Source organism: Periplaneta americana, chromosome 17 (genome assembly GCF_040183065.1).
Source record: "Periplaneta americana isolate PAMFEO1 chromosome 17, P.americana_PAMFEO1_priV1, whole genome shotgun sequence".
NCBI classification, from domain to species: domain Eukaryota; kingdom Metazoa; phylum Arthropoda; class Insecta; order Blattodea; family Blattidae; genus Periplaneta; species Periplaneta americana.
In genome coordinates this window covers 13,662,854-13,684,305 of record NC_091133.1, presented here as the reverse complement: position 1 = coordinate 13,684,305, position 21,452 = coordinate 13,662,854, and the positions used below count along the sequence as shown (strand labels likewise).

Sequence of the window (21,452 nt, the reverse complement as noted above, 5' to 3'; positions counted from 1 at the left end):
CCAATAGTGCATTAGGATTGTTATTTATGTCTCAATCATTCCTAGTTTAATAGAGTTGTGGAAATAATCTTCTAAGTCTGAAGTTGGAATATTACATTGCAGTCTCTCATTGACGAGTACGCAATGGTCAGCTTTCTCTTGGTTATAAAATTGAAATCGTGTCGCTTAGTAAAGGAACTTGACTTGTCTTTTAGTTATATCATGTTTTATTTCCTTTCTGAATTAGTGGATTACGAACATTGTCGATGAATATAAGAAAAATTTATTACTTTCTCCTAGTTCATAATATTGTCTTGCAGGTTGTTTAGGACCAGGAGAAACGTCGACAGTAGTATTAGCCAGGAATTGAGTGAAATTGGCAACAGCTCCAACAAAACTATTTCTATTTAATTAAAGAGAATGAAACTGCAATTACTTTAATCTTCCGTACTATAAGTGTTTTATGTTGGTGCCCATGGAGTCCGTATCCAAAGTTGCTAGTTTAGGATCCTTCTACATATTCAGTGAAAATATTTCGGCTTTGTTTAAAGAACTGTTATCTCCACAGGGACATCATCAGTATACTCTGCAGAAAATATGTCACCTTCGAATCCGATCATTTGTCAGTGTTCCATGGTGTGGACAGTATCAGATATTGAATGTTACCACAGACGGTATTTGCTGCTATTTCCCCCTCCTCAGCATCTGCTAATATACATATATGCAAATAAATACGATAGCGCTGTATCACTTAGCAGCATTCCTATGCCTTAGTAATATGTATGCATGTTTGTATGTATTTATAAATATGAATCTATGTATGTTATATTTTTGTAAATAACAAGCACATTTATCTGACTATGTCCTTTTGCCCTCACAGGACTCGGAATTTGAAGATAACTATCAGTCGTGGAGTGTTGTGGAATAATGTGTTATATATCATAAATATTTACAATAGAACATCTTTTCATAAAACATCCGTTGCAATAATGACGAATACATTGTAATGTAAAAGGTTACAAAACTGTAGATCGAAATAGGGCAATGTTTCACACAGAAAGGATGACAACATGATAGGTTCTTTGTAATCCTGTACAGGCGCAATAAAAACAAATAATGACAAATTATACAAAATTGTTTTACCTCCTATTATATGGGACATATTATGACAGTTTTTATTTGGGAATGATATCTCGAATAGATTCATCTTAATTATTGTAATTTTGACCATTATTTGATTCCCATTCTTTTATTTTGGATATTTTCCTTTCAATTATCCATTCCAAAAAAAAAAGTTGAATGCTTACCAAATAGAGTTCAGGTGCCATACTATTTATTCCTTGCCAACACAGTAATATGGTAATACATATCAACTTACTGTCCTTCGATAATAAAAGCAGAACACTATGACATACAGGCCTACATACTATCAAGCAAGGTAACAAACTTTATTATTACTACTATTTCAGCTTAAAATAATTGGTTACATATTTTGTATTAACATCGATTTATATTGCATGTAGATCACACACTTGATCAGCAAAGTAAATATGGATTTGGAATATCTGCTAATCTTAATTAATTACTAGAAGTTAGAATTAAATTATCTGGTACACAGAAATTATTGTAAAAACGTGCCATATTTTCGTAATGCAGTAAAATCTCTCGTATCCAGCACCCAAATACCCGGCAATACCAAAACAACGTCACTTTTGGCTAGGCCAAAAAAAAAATAGTCATTCATGCAGAAGGGAAGAGTGGGACGAAGATGTGAGTGGTTTTCATGGATCGCACACGTCGCATATCGTGTTTACTCTTTACATTGTTCACGTGTGAAAACAGAAACAAAAAAACCGTTATGTCCCTGGAGTATATCGGTTAGCATCGGTAAGCTGCCACTTGGACCTTGCAAACAATGCACAGAGACCATATCTTTAAATTGACCACTTGAACTTGCCCGTTTTGAAGGGGTGTTGGATGAGTCTAAATAGGAAATTGTGAAATTCTCTGTTTCTATAGAGCGCAAAAATTTCGAGTGATAGTATCATGGCTATTACCGCTAAGTGCTGCTGTTTCGCAATGGGTTCCACAAAACGCAAGCAAAATATTCTTGCGCTCAAATCATTGAGCGTTACTTCGTCTTCACATTTGCCACGTTGGCTACAATGCTCTTCACGTTACATGACTCACATGACCGCCATTTAAAATTGTCATAAGGTTAGGAAAACTTTTAGTATTTTTCACGCTTTTATGTATTACTGTATTACAATAATTACTAACTGATTAATGTACACTACCGTATTCAATATCTATATCTATATGAAAAATACTAAATTTCAACATGGAAAAAAAATGTTTGTGCAGCACAGTGTGTCTTTACATAACCTATAAACGTATTTTACAGTTATCCGGTAAAATCAGTTATCTGGCAATGACTTTGTCCCACAGTTGCCGGATACAAGGAATTCTATTGTACTTGACTGACACCACCACAAGTGCTCAAGAATATTTGTTGCGATGGTGCTACTCTGGAAGTATATCTGTTCTACCATATGTATTTTAAAATTATGCAAGTAGCTACTCAGTTGTACCCGAATTCATCTTTTTGATCTTACATACTCACTGATCTACATCAATTTTTCTGACTGCAAAAGAACATCTGATCTTTATTAATTTGAGGGTGTTGAATCCATAAACCATATATATTTTTCACCATCACGTCAAGATTTTTCTCAAATGGCAACATCATGTACTTTCTCTTTTGCGGATTTCTGTGAGAGTGGCCGCTGTTTATGGAAAATGTAAAAACAACTTAAACTTATCCTGCCACATTTGTGGCTTTTTTACAACGCCAAAGTGAAGGAAAAGTGAAGATATCATACATATTTCGGGTTAAACTAGGCAACCAGGACATATGCTGGGCACCACATATACTGTGTGGAACATGTGTTGAATATCTCAGACAGTGGACTATGGGAGAGAGAAAAACCTCGCTTTTGGAGTTCCACTGGTGTGGTGGGAACAGCGAGATCACATGGAAATCTGCTACTTTAGTATGGTTGATGTATCAGGCTTTAACAAAAGTGAAAACACTCCATTCAATATCCTCACCTACGGTCAACTATAAGACCCACACTACACAGCAATGACTTTCTTATTCCTACATTTACCACATCTGAAAGTTCCAGTTCTAGTGATGAATCTAATGTACTAGCAAAACCAGATACTGATGATTATGATGAAGAAAGAACACTAGGAAAGGAAAGAGTGGCCTACCTGAGTTGAGTTTCACGTTGGTGATCAGAATATCCAGCATGAGCCTCGTCTTGATCCCAAAAAGATATTATTACCCCCACTCCATATATAATTAGGCCTTATGAAGCAGTATGTGAAGGCTCTGGATAAAGACGGTACTTGCGTCAATTATATGTGCTCTAAATTTCTTGTACCTACACACGAGTAGCTGAAAACTGGAGTATTCGATGGACGACAAATAATATAAGATGAAGAATTCTTGGAGACCATGAACACCTTGGAAATGGATGCTTGGTGTGCTTTTTCTGATTTTGTGAGAAACGTTCTTGGCAACATCAGGACAGACTACGAGGTTCTAATTCAGATTTTGTTGACAGCATTTCAGAGATTAGTGTTAAGATGCATTTCCCGCTCAGCCACATAAATGTCTTTCCCTCAAATCTTAGTGCAGTAAGTGAGAAACAGTGTCAGCGTTTCCACCAAGAAATAAAGATTATGGAACAGAGATATCAAAGCAGATGGGACATAAATATGATAGATGAGCCACTGCAGAAGATCAAAGAAGCGAAAGTTTCTTAGTAATTGTGATACTTAAAAGTTCCAGCCACTCTGCATATTGTGTAAATTAATTTACACCCATCACTACTAACTATTTTGCCTAAAGAAAACATAGTATGGATTAGCATGCGGTTTAAACTCATGAAAAGAAGGAAATTCTGTAATAATTGCATTTTGTGAAAAATGGTGATATGATTGGCACTTTCTGACTGCATATTTGAAATCAGAGAACTCGAATGATATAAATTCAGTCAAAACATCCAAGTCAGCAGAAAAAAAAATGTTCATATGTACCGGTATACTAGTGTAATAATTAAAAAATAAAACACATTAACAAATTAAGAGGATTTATGAAAAGAATTTTGATTTAAGGCTATTTTAAAACTCAGTTTCAACCAGCGCCCTTTATCAGCTCTTAAAATAACATGAAAAAGTAAAAAAGAAGCATGTGATACGTAACATGAAGACAAACACAACAAACTCTAGATACGAAATTCCTTAGACTATGCTGAAAATCTGTTAATTATAAACTGGGAGATATATAACTTCATGAATATTCTACAATGTTAAACATGTCGGACATAAAAATTATAACCAGACATTTTCAATTTACCTCTGATAAGGGCTTCTTCTCAGCTGTATAGGTATCATCACTCCATTGTATAGCCAAAGGGTCAACCTCAGGTTCCTTCTTGATTACATCCATTGCGACTGTAAGCTGCTGAAAGAGGCTTAATTATCCTCAATGGTTACAACATATTATATGTACAATATATTATTTCCTCGAACATGCGAATTTGTTCCGATTAATTAGGCCTATATTCCACACAAAAATATAGAATACCTTTAGTACTAGTGATTATGAGAGTATGAATCCAATTATGCACATAACTCGTGTATAGAATAAGATACAGGGTTGCCAGATTATCTCGTCAGAAATCCTATGCAGGTGATAATATTGCATACCTTAATGTGGCTACACATTTGAATTCATTCAATTCGTAATATAACTGATTTGATTCATTTTATGTTATTTCAAGTAATTGCATAGGCCCTAAACTTTTAATTTTGTTACCATTTTTGCTAGATTATGAAATTATTGATAAAGTCTGGAAAAATAATGTCATATTACAGACTGATCTATACGGAAAAACCGAGGTTGTGGGTTCAATCCCGGTCCAGGTCAATGGTATTTGTGTGCTTAATTGCGACAAGCTCATGACAGTAGATTTATTGGCATGTAAAAGAATTACCGCGGGACAAAATTCCAGTACACCAGCGATGCTGATATAACCTCGGGAGTTGCGAGCGTCGTTAAATAGAACAATTTTTTATCCGGAAAAAATGCACGACACTGTTTGAATCCTACCCAGTAAAGAATTAAGATACTGTATAAAATATCTCATTACATACTACAGTATTATCGTTTTTATTTCAATATAACTGAATAGGAAGTGCCAGGCGGCATTGATGACGACATTGAACTTAGGTTGGACAGGTTCTTGAAAATTTGAATACGGAATTTTAAAAATAATTGTATAGAAATTAGCAAAAAATTGTACTTTCCTGGCTTCTTGACATTCCGAAACAAAGATAACTCAATCCAGGATACAGGACACCATTAAATCCAGAACAAGCCTGAGAAATTCAGGACGTCTAGCAACCTTGATAAGATCCCAGTCCCCAGTCCTTCATGTGTGCCTTTATCTAGACATGCGCCTGAGAGTATCTGTAAATATTCAAAGTCAATATTACTAGGAATACGTAACTTTACTCATACCTGCCAACCCTCCCGCACATCTAACCAAACCTAACCTAACCTGTCACGTAATATACACATAATGTAATCTAACGTAACATTATACTACACACCTCTTGTAACATTTCTCACGTTTAGTTTCATTTCGTTTGTAGATATTGACATCCCTGTCGTCTTTGGAAGTGGATTGTCATCTAATGGACGTGAAGTGAAACTGGGTGGATCGTGATGGCGGGAAAGGAATATGGCGACTCTGATAATTACATTTACTACGTTGATTCTGTGTTTTCTCCAACAATTTTATTATTGTATCATTGCAGTGGTAACTGCAAATATATAGTACAATAAAAATTGAAATGTGTCGTGGCTGTGATAAAAGTGTTCAAAATTGATTTCCAGCGCTACAATCCCAGTGATAAATGTGTTCACTATTCGTTCACAGTCCATTGGAAGTGGTTGGTAGATGCTCTAGATTGACCCATTAGAAACTAGCGTGGAAGTTTCGTAATGTCACTAGTGTTGCCAATTCAGCGGTTTTCCCGCTAAATCTAGCTTTTTTGGATAACCGTCTCGCGGGTAAAATTATATTATCCCGCGGTTTTTAATCTTTGAAGTTTTTGAAAAGAAAATATTCATATTAGCGTTATTGTTGTTTTTGCAAGTTTAATACCGGTCGATTCTTACAATCGGACAGTAAAAAAATGTAAGTGTGGTGGCATTATAATTAAACATTAAACATCGAACATCTGCTGTCGCCGTGCACTAGCACTTCACATGATCAACAAAGACTTTAATAATATAATATATTAGAAATTACATACAGACTAAATTCAATTGCTTAAAGAATATTATTTGTGTAAGACGTGTACCGTAACAGTGTTAACTATTACACAATATCGTTAAACCTTTCTCTGTGCCATTTATCCGTAAATAATTGAGATGTGGGGCCTCACGATCAGCAACGGTTTCGTAAAGAGTGTCTACGTGAAGTGTAACATAAAGACAATTGAATTCTGGAGCGAAGTAGCCATTTACAGGGACGCATCTAATATAAATCCTTTTCAAGAAATGCTTGATCTTATTGTGTTCTTGGTCTAATGCTCAAGTGAAGAGAATATTTTATTAGTATGATGAACGTCGTGAAGTCTACGAAAAGGGATGGGGACAGAATTAATGGATGCAATTCTGACAATATGCGCAGGTCTGGATCATGTGAACAAGTGTTGCAAGAATTATCTGGTACCACCAGAGGTTTTCGAGAAAATAGGTACCTTGACTACGTACAAAAATGAAAGTGGACAGGCTAGGAATAACTTACTACGCCGGGGACCTCACAGTCACAGTTTTATATTTCTGCGTTAAAAGGTTCAGTTGGAGATGATCCAGAGGAGCTGCTAATTTGAGTGAGTGATTTTTAAATTACGTGTTTCTTATCAATACTAATTGCAAGCGTATAAAATTGAATGTCTTACATTGTGCCGAAACGAAAGCTTCATTGACCAGCATCTGCGAAAGTTAAACTTGTGCACTATACCACTTATTTTATTATTATTATAAAATTGAATAATATATACGCATTAAATCTAGAGATTTTTGTTAGAAAATCGCGGGTTTCGAAAGCCATCTAGCGGGATTATTAGAACAACTGTTGGCAACACTGAATGTCACGTAAGTTATGTTGGTTCGACCACAGTATAGAGAACATACAGTAGGGACATATAAGCTGTTTCGTGGGAACAAATTCTGAGTGCGCATGTCACAAAACCGGGTGTATTATCTGAAACCTCCACCAGATGGATCTGCATGTACGACAGTGCTGGCATAATTTAATATTAACTGAAAACATTACATTACTCATCTTTTAACAATTTGAAAGACATAAGGCAAAGGAATGGCAATATAACCATAATAATAATTACTTCCGTATGCAATCATCATGAAAATATTCACTAATTGACGCTAACGTTCAAGTCACTGTTTGAGGCTTATGTTGGTAGAATTGATCCAAGTACAACGTAGTACATCATGGCGTCCGTTGCGGTGAAGTGCGAACATGAACGTCAACAATAAGTATTTTGACTTCCTAGCGACATAATATTAATGATAGATAATGATAATGGCTAAGAGCACAAAGATTGTATGTACAAAAAGAATGTAAAAAAAGTGTGTGTTATTGGTACTGCCTGATTTGTCTTGGTGTAACTTACTCTTCATCGCAAACTGAAACCGTTAAATTCGGAGTTGCGCTTGGGCGTGGGTTCGATCCCCGCTTGGACTGATTACCTTGTTGGGTTTTTTTCTGAGGTTTCCGTACTGCAACGCGAATTCAGGTAATAAATGGCGAATTCTTGTCTTCGTCTTGTCAAATGCCACCTCGCTATCACCAATCCCATCGATGCTAAAAAAAACCTAGTAGTTGAAACAGCGTCGTTAAATAACTTCAAAAACACTCTTCATAAAAACTACAGAGCATTGTGACAAGATAAAACCCATTTCGCCACTTCACAACATTTGTTTTTCATTGACATACAACCTTTGTATTCTTACTCACTGCTGTCTAATAATGAAACGAAATTAACCTAAGCTACATTATTTCCCGATTATCTCTGATCACAGGTATTAAGTGGCAGCAATCTCAAAGAAAATGGATACTCAGAAAACAACAACACGAGGTGGTATTTGCGCTGTGAAATTTTGTTGCAATAATAAAAGGAACCTAAGTCAAAATATAAGCTTATTTCGTTTTCCAAAAGACAGAGATAGGTAAGTACAATGAGATGATCACATATCTTAAAAAAATTACGAACTTCTTCTTCACTCAAAAAAAAAAAAATTCTGATACATACTCAATTTAATTTCAGATGTAAAATATGGGTTCAAGCATGTGGCTGTGAACACTTATTCCGGATTATGAGGGATCTTAATGGCTCAATGTATAGGGTATGCAGTTTACATTTTCCACAAGAAATGATTACAAAAAAAAGCACTTCCAAAGTATCCCGATTAACTGCAGATGCTGTTCCAGTGCTAAACATACCTGAATTTCGAAATAATTCAGTACAACATGCACGTTCAGGTTAGTATTAATTTTTGGCAATTGTGAAAGTTTTAACAAAGATGCCAGTGAAAACTATTCCATTTCTGTGAGTTAACCTAAATAACAATTAATTCATCTCTTATTTCTAGATGGAGGACCGCATACTGGCCCATTCCACATTGTACCAGAATTTCAAGAGAGTGCAGTACAACCTACACGTTCTGGTCAGTATAAATTTTTGGCAATTGTGAAAGTTTTAACAAAGATGCCAGTGAAAACAATTCCATTTCTGTGAGTTAACCTAAATAACAATTAATTCATCTCTTATTTCTAGATGGAGGACCGCATACTGGCCCATTCCACATTGTACCAGAATTTCAAGAGAGTGCAGTACAACCTACACGTTCTGGTTAGTATAAATTTTTGGCAATTGTGAAAGTTTTTACAAAGATGCCGGTGAAAACAATTCCATTTCTGTGAGTTAACCTAAATAACAATTAATTCATCTCTTATTTCTAGATGTAGATCTACCTGGACCTTCGAATGTATACAACAAAGGGAGTAGATCTGAAGAATGTTCATTATCAGTGACAAATGTAAACACACAAACACCAACTGTGCTCAGTTCCAATACCCCTAGAAAGCGAAAACTAAAACGTAGCATCTGTACTTGAAAGAGAAAAAATAGGAAAATGGAAAAACAAATTGAAACCAATAACGAGAAATCTGTATTGTCAGATGTTACATGTGAAGACTTTAAAGTGTTATGCGAGAAATTCCTCCCTAAAAAATGTATTGATTTTGTTAAACAGCAGGCCGATCTTCATAACAAGACACCCCATCAAAGAAGATACTCCGAAGAATTTTTGAACACTTGTTTGAAAATATATTTTATGGGTCCTAAAGCTTACAGGGGTATGTCCAAAATATTTACATTGCCAACGAAAAGAACCTTGAACAGGATCACAGAAAGTATAGATTTTAAAGCTGGCTTAAACAATTTCATCTTTGAAGCTCTCAAAGAAAAGATTCTTACATTTTGTGACGCTGATAAAAATTGTTGCCTTTGTTTAGATGAAATGTCCATAAAATCTAATTTGTTTTATTGCATAGGGAAAGATGAGGTGGTAGGATTTGAAGATTTGGGGGAAGGAAAAAGTTTTAGGCCAGCTTTAAATGTTTTGGTGTTCATGCTGAAAGGTATATATTACAACTGGCATCAGCCTCTTGCCTATTTCTTTGTTCATAATACATGTTCAGCCTCAAAACTGAAAGATTTGCTGTACACGGTTATTTCAAAAGTGAATGCTATTGGTTTGAAAGTTAGAATAGTTATTAGTGACATGGGAGCCTCAAACATTAAGCTAGCTAATACCTTATTCAAGGATGAACCAGTATTTCTAGTTCAGAATGAAGAAATAATTTATATGTTTGACACTCCACATCTTATGAAGGCGACAAGAAATAATCTTCTAACCAACACTTTTCACTTCAGAGGGGAGACGACCTCTTGGCAATATATTGTGGAATTTTTTAACAAAGACCAAGCATTGCCAAACAGATTGGCTCCTAAATTAACGGATTCACATATGCATCCCACAAATCCAGAAAAAATGAAAGTGAAATTAGCAGTTCAGGTTTTAAGTTCGACAGTTGTAGCTGCAATGTCAACATACATTGCACTGGAAAAGCTCTCCCCTAAAGCAGCTGCAACGATAGAATTCTTAGATAGATTTGATAAACTTTTTGATATGTTAAATTCGATGTCAGAAAAAAATGTAAAAGAATTTAAAGAGGCATTCAGTGGCAAGGCATATCAAATTGATTTTCTGAAAGATATGTTAATCTTCTTAGAGGAGGTTAAAGTGTTGACCAATCAAAATGTTGACATTACAAAGAAAATAAAATCACTTAAATGTTGGAAACTGACAATCAGAGCACTACTTTTGTTGTGGGAAAAATTGAAATTTGAAGGATTTCGATATATTCTCACAAGAAGACTGAACCAAGATTGTTTGGAAAACTTTTTTGGAGCAGTGAGGCAACAAGGTGGGAATGCAGCAAACCCAACTGCTGTTCAGTTTAAAAGAACATTTAAGAAGATGTTCAGGATCGAATTTTTTAAGTCAAATAACCAGAACTGCGAACCAGATTTCCATAAAATTCTAAATATCAGCATGGAAACTGTGAAGAAATTTCAAGAGCCCTTTCCTGAAGTATAATGTGTTGAGAAACTTAACATAAAAGACTGTGACTATCACTACCATGATGTAGAAAAAAATTCTGTAAGGTACATATGTGGTTACTTAATGAAAAAATGCTTGAAAGTCCACTGTTGTCAAATATGTGAAGATTTTGCGAACCACCACACTGACCTAGATGAAACAAGCTATTATAGTCATTTCCGCAGCTATAAAAATGATGTCAACAATTTTGGAAGTCTTTGCATGCCCAGTGACATTTTTTTTTAATACATTTCAAAACTTGAATTAATTTTTAAAGATACTTTTGAACGTATTGTGATTAATGAAAGACCACTTTCGAATTTCATCACCTGTTACGAGGAAGTTACACTTCATCACCCTTGTAATAGTTTTCCTCACAAGTATTTAATCCATTTGTATGCAAGGATGAGGCTTTTTTACATACTGAAATTTATAAATTCAAAATTCAGGGAAACTAATTTAAAAGGAGAGAAATCTGCTAGGAAGGAAATTATCTGGAAGCATATATAGCGTGTATTATTATCCAGAATTGCAAACAACTAACTACTGCTACTACTATTACTACAACCACCTACAACGAGTACTACAACCACCACCACCACCACCACCACTACTATTGTATTATGTTTTTTGATGACAGTAATTGTTAATAAATTGGCACATGTAGTATAGTATAGTGAATGGAAAACTAGAGTACTCGTCTACTGGAATGAACAGATATTTGTTTTCTGACACTATAATAAGCCTCTCGAACAGTGCTATAGCTTTGAATGTCGACAAAAGAAGTAATAAAGGGGAAGATGATTCTTAAAATGTCCAAGATATAAAAATGACAATGAAATGAAAAGAAACCGTTGTGGAAAGCCACAAGTCGAGATATTTCACTTCGGCTGCGGCCTATTAAATAATGGAAAAGAAGAATCTTGTTGATAGTAGTCGATGAAAATTTCTCTTAGAGGTAGTGTTACAGAAGATTATAAATATGGTGATAAAAAAACAAATCATTCACTGTCACAAAACACCTTAACAGGATTAGCAAGCAAAGCAGTATTATGAGAGAATCAGTACATGTATCAAAACCTAAAAGAGATTTAATTGAAATGTATAATAAAATTATTATTAGTATTTATCTTGTATGTAGAGAAGTTTCCATGGTGTGTTTTCTGGCCTGTATGCAATATTACATTATAATTTTTGAAAGAAGATGCAGTCTTGTGTGTATTTATATTTTCATATGTTAGCGCGATGTATTTTTTTGTGTTCTTGTGTGGTGTTTGTTTCTTGTGGTCATAGTATTAATAGTGGTAATGTTTCGTCTTTTTTTTTATGATGTAGTCTGTTATGTTGAAGTGTATCCATTCTCTTATGCTGTGTATTTGATAATGTAAATTTCCTCATTGTTGGGTCATTTGTATGTTGATTAATTTGTATACCATGGACCAAAATGCTGCACGTTTGTGTTCTATTGGATAATTAGATGTGTTGTGGATTCCCTATAAAACTGTCAGCACTTGTTTAATGAAGTATTTCATTTCAATGATGAACATTGAAACTGTCGTATGTATTTTGGTATTAGTACTGTAATTGTGTTTTGGATACATAGTTATGTGTTATAATAGTTGAAGTAAATAATTACTATCATACATCAACCCCTATCAACATCTATGGATTGTAACATATACCTGAAAATTCACTTCCTTCACTCCCATCTTGACTTTTTCCCCGAGAATTATGACGATTTCAGTGATGAGCATGATGAGCGCTTTCATCAAGAAATTTCAACTACGGAGAAAAAGAAAATACCAAGGACAGTGGAGTACCAATATGCTAGCAGACTATTGTTGAACTTTATCTCGTGATTTACTTCATGTCCAGTATAAAAGAAAATGCAGAAAAAGAAAGCTGTAATCTTCTAAACAGTGAATATTTAACCTTATTATTATATAAAGCAGTATTTTGAATAGATATAAATTCTAAAATTTCTCAAAAACCGTAAGCAACAACGGTTTTTGTCATTTTCGTATTCAGGAGGCTCAAATTATATAAAAAAACATGTATCACATGATCAGCGCAGAAAAAAAAAGTTAAAATTTGTTCGCAGTGTTATTAGGCCCACTTTGTACACCCAGGTAGTTAGGCCTACAATTCTGCAATGCTTGGGGAAAGTGGCATTAGTTTCCACAAACATTTTGTAATAATTTATTGACAATTTACGGAACATCTGCTCGCTTGGGAAAAGAGACACAAGTATTTCTCCCATTACAATAATTCATACAGAATAAAATCAAATCGACATAAACCAGTGTAAAGACAGTTTCCCTGGTGTATGTGTTTTGCAACATATGATCCAAGACGAAATGCAATGGATATGAAGATACAGAATAAAACATAAGCACTTAGCTAAAAGTTTATTTCATTTCGTTGATGAACACTGAAATTGTCGTGTGTATTTTGGTATTATTACTGTAAATTGTGTTTTGGACTAAATATTATGTAGTTACATATAATAGTTAAGGTAGATAATTATTAGGCCCACTTTGTATATCTAGGTACGTAGTTTGGCCTACAATCAGGTACTGGTATACAGTGAACATACATTTTTAATTGCTACAAGCTACCCGAATTCTTGTTTATTTATTGAATGTTTCCCTGGTGTATGTATTTTACAACATAGTGTGATCCAAGACAAAATGCAATGAATATTGTGATACAGAATAAAACAGCACGCACTTCGCTAATAGTATATTATTTTATTTCAATCATGAACACTGGAATTTTATATGTAACTTGAAAAGAAAAAGTAAATTTTCATTAGACGTACATTATAAAACAAATATCGCTATACAACGAAGGAGTACAACAGTTATTACATATGAAAGTTTAACCACAATAGTTTAACATGTCTAAATGTGATCTGAACAGTTGAACGTTAGCTCAGCTGTCAGCTCTGCCGATACTAGCGACATAGTTGGATTCATTGAGAACTAGACCTTGCTGAGCTCGATTTTAGTACCAACAACATCAAAGGTGCCGACAAGAATTGTCCCTACTGTATGTTCTCTATACTGTGGTTCGACATGTAAGACGGTTGAAAGTGGATATAAGCACTGCCATCGTGATCTAGACCAGGCCGTAACGCAGGTTGTGTGACGTCACTCGATGAGTCGGGCTTTTCTATTTGAGTATACGGAGCTGAGTGAAATATATTACTTTATAGCGTGTCGGCGCTCAATTTTATTTAGTGTAATGTGTGTATAAGACCCCTTCACACTTCTTATTGCATAATATGTTGCAGAAATAATTACAAAACTGTGTTATTTTAATGTGAACGGAGTTTTACATGTTAACATAACCTGGTTGCATCAACATTTTAAGTTTGGAATGGAAGCTATTTTGAGATTTAATAAAGAAGAATTATTTATATTGCGATTTTAATTTAGCACATCTACCTTCCTTACTTGTAGGTACAAAATTTACCACAGTCTCTCCTATGAAATTAGTGTATGTACAGTTGTGTGTTAACCTGGTAGATTAGATAAATACAATTCATTACAACCCAGTATAGTAGGGAACAAATAAATAATACAATTAAATTTTTATTCAATGTAATATGTGCATAAGTTCCATTTATGTGTTGCATAATGTGGCAGGAATAATAAATAAAACTGTGTTATTTTTATGTGAAGAGAATTTACCATGTTAACATAACCTATCTGCGTCAACATTTTAGGTTAAAGTTGAGAACGAAAACTGTTTTGAGATTTAATAAAGAAGAATATATTTTAGGATAAACTTCAGAACACGGTTACCGTCCTTACTTATAGGTAGAAAATTCACACAGTCCCTCCTATGATATGTACATACGTTGTATTACTTAGTAGCGCTGAGGTATAGTTCCGGTAATTTCTGAACTGAAAACAGTTGAATTTATTTTTTGTGGAGATGCATTTGATCCTATAAGCAAGGCATATTAAAATCCTGAACGAACCGAACTAATTTGTATATGCAAGATGTATGAATACGAAGGGAACTACCTCAGCGCTAGTTTAGCCCTAGTAACATATTACACTAATCAGATTTCAGACTGGAGTACCGTCTGAAACGAATAAATACAATTGAAGTGTAGACAAATTGCATTTATAAGTTATACGTAGCGTTATGCTTAATTATAATGCATAATTGCGAATATTACTGATAGAATAAACATAACCTATAACTTCAACACATTAAAATATGCGTGCGATGCAACTGAAAATTGTTGAAACGTGCATAAATGAATGTGCAAGAATTTCGTAATGAAGCATGAGTGCTTTATTTCAACTAATTACAATTCTAGATACTGTAACAGTAATGAAAACTATAGGGTATAATTTTTCGTAATATACTATATGTATCTCGTTTTTAGTTCAAATTGTGTATATTATCAAACGTCGTATTATTTACTCGTATAATGTAGGTTGTTCACAAATAAAAAGGGCGCAATAATTTAAATTTAATAAGACAAATACGGTAAACTAGCAATAATGGATTAGACAAGAGTAACATCGGTAACGCTGCACTTAGGCCTAATCACAACTTACTTCACATGCCAGTCAATGTTTCACTTTCACGTATATATTATTACACATATTTAGCCTACTGTTTATAAGACCAAAAATTCACTTAACCACATAAGGACGCAATATTTAATCGAAATAAAGGCAGGTATTACACATACGAACTTTACCTGCAACAACGTAATTTTCACACCAAAAATAATATTATACCTTAAATTGCAAGTAAATTGTGTCTCAAGTGTCTCACAATCACTGTTTAAAATTTTACTGACGCAATTACACTGCATTTCAGAGAAATATATGTTATTCTTTATGCACTGCAACTAATTCATATGGTTGAAAGACCGCCTTTCGCGATCAGCTGTTAAGCGAGTCACGTGGTCTGCCTTACGGCCTGTATTAGATCACGATGGCAGTGATATAAGCAATGGCAAGGGAAGTAGCTCAACGCTCGTTCAACACAAACAACTGTTCTGCCTCTGACACATATCGTTAAGTGAGATGTATCTACTGACTGATAATAGAAGGAGAACTCCATTTCATGCAAATAATACATTAATCTTCCAAAGTAGCATGAATTATAAGAATGTGATGTAATAAGGGAAAAACTCGTAGACTTTGAAATTCGACCATTTTCTATTGCAAAATCGTCGGAAGTCCCTCAACTCTCGTTTCACTAAGTTGCCTATTACAGTAAAAATGAACTACAAATTTGCGGTAACCACAATTTCCAGTTCCCATCCAAGGATGAATAGCTTCCAGTACGATCAACGGAGCTGTGAGCAACGGTACGAAACCCAGACAGACTAAAAGGATAAAACGCTATTAAAATATAAGTGGCAGGGGATTTACAATCTTCTGGTCACTGGATCAAGACATGTACGATTAATTTATTTTTCTTAGTTGATTATTTAACGACGCTGTATCAACTATTGGATTTTTTAGCGTCGATGGAGTTGGTGAGGGCGAGATGAAGCGAGACCGGGAATTCGCCATAGATTACCTGACATTCGCCTTACGGCTGGACAAAAACCTAGGAAAAAACCCAACAAGGGAATCAACCCAAGTGGGAATTGAACCCACGCCCGAGAGCAATTCGGATTTCACAATCAAGCGCCTTAGCCGACAGAGATACACTGGTGGCTCTGCGATTTATTGAAAAGCATTTCATTGTTATATTATGTTATCTTTAGGTCACGGCTATTTTATTTTGATTTTTCGACTTCATTATATAAATTATATTTATTTAGTGGATGTTGCATTACAGCTGCCATCAATTAACTCTGAATCTCAAGTTGTCTCTAGATCAGGGGCGTATTGTGCGGGCTACCGGCGGTAGCCCAAGGAAATTACAAAAGAAAAAGTTTATAATATAACATAATGTAATAATTTTGTATTATTAGTTTTACCATAGTAATTAAAATTAAAGTAATTGTTAGATATATTTTGTGTAATAATAGGGTCAGCGGTAGCCCAAACCCTTTAACCAGTATACGCCTCTGCTCTAGATTGAGCCTTTTCTGAAAATGTCGTAACGTTTGGAAAGGATTACATACATAGTATTAAATAATCATTTTAAAAATTAGCTTATTCGTTCTCATTCAATATTTAGAATAGTTCTACTTACGTGTTCTGGTCCATTATCCAACATTTCAGAACTGATGGTGCAGACCTCCATTTCATTCACTTCAGAACGAACCAATTTTCTTCTACAAGTGTGCTTCTTCTGCAATTGTGGAGAAAAACTGAACACACTTGGAATGGCATCTTTCTTCAATTTCTTGAATTGACATCCTGGCCTCTCTTCATAATCACTTTCTAAGAAGTGATCACTGCATATCTTGCTAGTTGCAGATGGTTTCCAGTTTTCCCTTCGTATTGCTGAGATCCACTGATTTGTATCTCTGGCCGAGAAAATGGAAACCTGTAAAGGGAATGTAATAGAGTTGTGTTACAAATTGACTAGATGTACTGTAACTGTATTTTAGAATGACTAAACTTTTAGATTAACTGATTTATGGGAGGGGGGTTAGTTAGTTAGAATAGGTTGGTCATAATATTTCTGTACTTTATTGCAATTATTCCTAATTAATTATTTTAAAAACACATAAATTAATGCTAACCTAACCTACTAGCCAAGTGAGAACAGGTGCCAGATCCGTCACTGAAGTTGAAACCTGATAGAGACGGGTTCTTTAAACACGTTTCCGTATGTTTATATATATATACCGTATTTTTTCTTTGTTCTCAGGATATAAAGATATAAAGAAATTCGCAAGTTTAAATCTTCTAAGGAAGGATCAGTTAATATGAAGTTTACTTAGAATATCCAATGACGAATATTTGACATGATAAAGCATCAATGCTATGCAATAGAACAAAAAAAACATTTACATATATCAAAATAATAGGTTGTGTATGTTTTGCTATACAATTAAGGTGACCACAGTCCTCAGAGTCGAAGTTGGGAGCAAATGCGTAACTACCGCAAGAATTGTCCCCCCCCCCCTCCATCTAGATAATTTTGACGATCAGGTGCAAATATTATTCTACACGCGGCCATAACGGCTTCTTGCTTCCTCTATGCTTCTGCAATTACAGGGACCAGTTCATGAGCCATGAAAACGCGAATAATTTATGATTGTGAAAATTATCCAACAATGTCATATATTATTATATGTAAGAGGGATATATTTAACATGCTAGGAATGTTACTAGTAACTCATTTTTGTAATTGGGTTTACTTCAAGAATGATCAAAAACACTGTTACGTCATGATACGATTTCTTTTTGTGTGTATGAGTCTATACTCTCAAGTAATTATTTCCTAGAGTTCAAAGTTAAGCAGTTTTCTTTACAATCCCAAATCATTGGTAATTTCATTTGTCTTGGGAACCTTGGCCCAAAGTGACGGACACAATGGGACATGACTCTGAAAACTGGAATTGTCCCGGCCAAATCGGGACATCTGGTCACCTTAAATTAGAGATTAATTTTACTTAATATAATGTCACAACAGTGTTCCGATATATTAAATTCGATATAAATAATATGTAGTCCTATACGGTAGATGTTAAGCATCACAAGTAACATAACAATAAATTTTACTTAGGGGTTTTCTTTTTTAACAAAATAATCTGCCCTGAATGAGGGCGACTATAGAGATCCAGAATAAAAGCACTACAGAATAATTTGAAAGACGAAAATGATTAAATAAAGAAATTGTTAAGTAAACAAATCCAGAGAAATGTGAAACCAATAGAATCATTAATAACCAAAATATAAATGGTAATGTAATATTTTGATTGAATCTTTAAGAATAATCAATAACATGTTTTGAATTTCAAAAAGTCGGAGACCGAGTGCTTTTAAAATATTCCATGTGAATTCAGGAAGTGTGCCACAAGCACCAAACAAAAGACCAGAAACACTCAATTGACTAGTGGGAATGTTATATTTCTCACTTAGGTATGGGATGCAGGACCCATAAATGGATTTCTTCTCATCAATGTGCTGTGCGTACAGGGCATCTCTCTCAAACCGGATTGTAGGATCAAGAACTATTCCCTTAGATTGAGTCCTGTGGATGGGTACATTGTCAGATGTTCTGTTCGAATCCAAAAGTGCAACGCAGTGGATCTCCTCCTGTACCTCCTATCCACGATGCTTGAAGACATCAGCATACCGATCCTGGCCTTATGGTGTCGATTCTTAGAGCATCTAGAGCATTCTTATCTTCCTTTCCCTCTTACCCCAAAATTCCAATCTTGTGTATACAAAATAAATTACTGACACTGAAAAGTGCCTTTTCGTAACCATGATGATGCGCATTCGACAAACACAGACAAATCTGCCCTTTTTAATGTTTTGGTGAAACTTTACTTTGGTATTGTCAGTATAGGGAATTAAAAAGAAACACTGAAAATACCTTAGTTTTGTAGTGTGGAGTAGTAGAAACTTGATGTGATCACTGGGAGCTGTGGTATACATAGGTTCCTTACTTATATAGGAAAATCGTCCTGCTTGAATGGAGAAGGCGGCCAAATTTCATCTTGTGACGTAATTTGAGGTGGAGTGGGAGAATGACTGCAGTGTCGCCAACTGTGGTAACCATTCATATAATCTTACAAACCTAACCTAACGTACTACACACCTATTGTAACATTCCTCACGTTTAGCACACCTGTTGTAACATTCTTCGCATTAGTTTCATTTCGTTTGCCGATATTGGCATCCCTGCTACACCCATAGCATGTCGTCTGCTGGAAATCGAGAGTCATGAAGTGGCAGTGAGGTGAAAGTGTGTGGATTGTCATGCCGGGAGAGACATATTCTGTGTTACCTGCAAGAATTATTGTGTCATCGCAGTGATAATTGCATATGTATTGTACAATAAAAATTGATATGTGTCGTGGCTGTGATAAAAGTGTTCAAAATTGATTTCCAGCGCCACAATCCCAGTGGTAAATGTGTGAATATTCGTTAGGAGTCCGTTGGAAGTGGCAAGAGGAAAATGAAGGTTGACCAATGTTTTAGTTATTTAAGATAAATTGTTGACAGTGAGGTAGCCATATACACTAATGCGTACTTACGTGTGGAACCCGCGTTTAATCCTTTTATCATGCAAGTTGTTGCAACCAAATGCTATGCATGAAGTCACCATTCTCAAACTTCATTAAACTAGCGCTAAAGTACAGTAATTCCCTTCCTTCTCTTAGATATGCACCTTGAATTGTCTAACCAGGATAACTCTGTATTTTAATATCCAAAATCATCTGGAGTGCCGTGGTAGTCAATAAACAACATGTGATCAAACAAGCACTGCCATTGCAGCGAACCAAAGAGTTTGTAATACCACGGCCGACTTGATGTCCCTTCGCTTTTTTGTAAAGGAGAAGTGAAGCGAGCATCAAGTCAGCCGTGGTAATACAAACTCTTGAATGTTTGATACTTGAAAGTTCATGAAAGAGTTAAGGCTGCTCACGGCCTACTGTGTGATATTTTGCAAATTACAAAGTGTAATAATTTATAATTATGCAGTGAATAGGACTTATAAAATAATATATTTTTTAATTAGGCCTACAATAATGTATGAAAATATTATTATTGCACGATATATTAATAAATATCGGGAATCCTGCATTTTAGCGTCCCAAATTATCTAGGCGTTAAAATACAGGATTACCATAAATATCTTATAACTGAATATATTGTATAGAACGTCCCGCGCCGTGGCGTCGTGGCCTAAGGCATTCTGCCTAGGACTCGTGTGCGTACATACATAGCGAACGAACGAATGATGAAGCGAAACTTCGTTGTTCGTTCGCAGTTTGGAGCAATGTACAAATCATCAGCAAATGGTCAGAAAACATTCACGTTCGTTGATTATCCGCAATAATGGCAGACGAAGATATAATTATAGCAAGTGCAGCCTTTGTTATTATAGGCAGTTTAACAAAAAGAAAGTTAAAAAAGAAAAGGCGATGATGGCAGACGCCACTCTACGAAAGTAGCAAACAATATAGACGCACTGACTTGCTTAATGATTTACGTGGAATGGAATCGGGACAGTTTCATAACTTCTGTCGCATTTCAGAAACAGACTTCGAAATATTACTGTGCAAAATAGGGCCGAAAATTTCCAAGAAGGACACAAGCTTGCGAGAAGCAATACCTATTCAGGAAAGGCTAGCATTAACATTTCGATACCTTGCTACAGGAGATTCGTATACAAGTTTAATGTATTTATTCAAAGTGTCGAAACAGCTGATTACCAGGATTGTTCCAGAAGTATGTACAGCTGTAAATTCAGGAACTGGAAGATTTCATTAAGGTACGACTGCAAGACAATAATTATCTTAAAATACTAAAAAGAGAGATTTGTCTTTCTTTGTCAAATGCTCATCATGCTTACGAAAAGGCACTTTTCAGTGCCAATAATTTATTTTTTGTGCACAAGGTTGGAACTTTGGAGTAAGAGGGAAAGGAAGGTATCCGTGTTCTGAAATTTAACCCAAGACAGTATAAGTAATAATAATGAAAATGTTGCTTATACAATCGTGTATTTTATTTGGGCAAATTTT

At 35.0% G+C, this 21,452-nt stretch overlaps 1 protein-coding gene and 1 long non-coding RNA gene across 11 annotated transcripts in view; one reads left to right on the top strand and one right to left on the bottom strand.

The window, feature by feature from the left end:
- Positions 1–20,097, bottom strand: part of LOC138692616 (zinc finger protein ZFP2-like) — a 103,602-nt gene extending 83,505 nt beyond the window's left edge. For 7 of the 10 annotated variants that reach the window (XM_069815643.1, XM_069815645.1, XM_069815648.1 and 4 more), the window contains exons 1-3: positions 19,962–20,097; positions 16,997–17,293; positions 4,406–4,513 (exon numbers count right to left, since the gene is read on the bottom strand). In XM_069815643.1, the coding sequence (XP_069671744.1) occupies positions 4,406–4,513; positions 16,997–17,047 (159 nt within the window). In that variant the 5' untranslated portion in view covers positions 17,048–17,293; positions 19,962–20,097. Of the gene's footprint in view, positions 1–4,405; positions 5,522–5,664; positions 7,234–16,996; positions 17,294–19,961 lie in introns of those variants that run through there. The other 3 variants (XM_069815641.1, XM_069815640.1, XM_069815642.1) reach the window with 3 other exon arrangements.
- LOC138692618 (uncharacterized) lies at positions 7,240–9,009 on the top strand. The gene is made up of 4 exons (XR_011330090.1): positions 7,240–8,314; positions 8,413–8,627; positions 8,738–8,812; positions 8,923–9,009. It is a non-coding gene; the product is annotated as an uncharacterized lncRNA (long non-coding RNA).
- Positions 20,098–21,452: the final 1,355 nt, after the last annotated feature.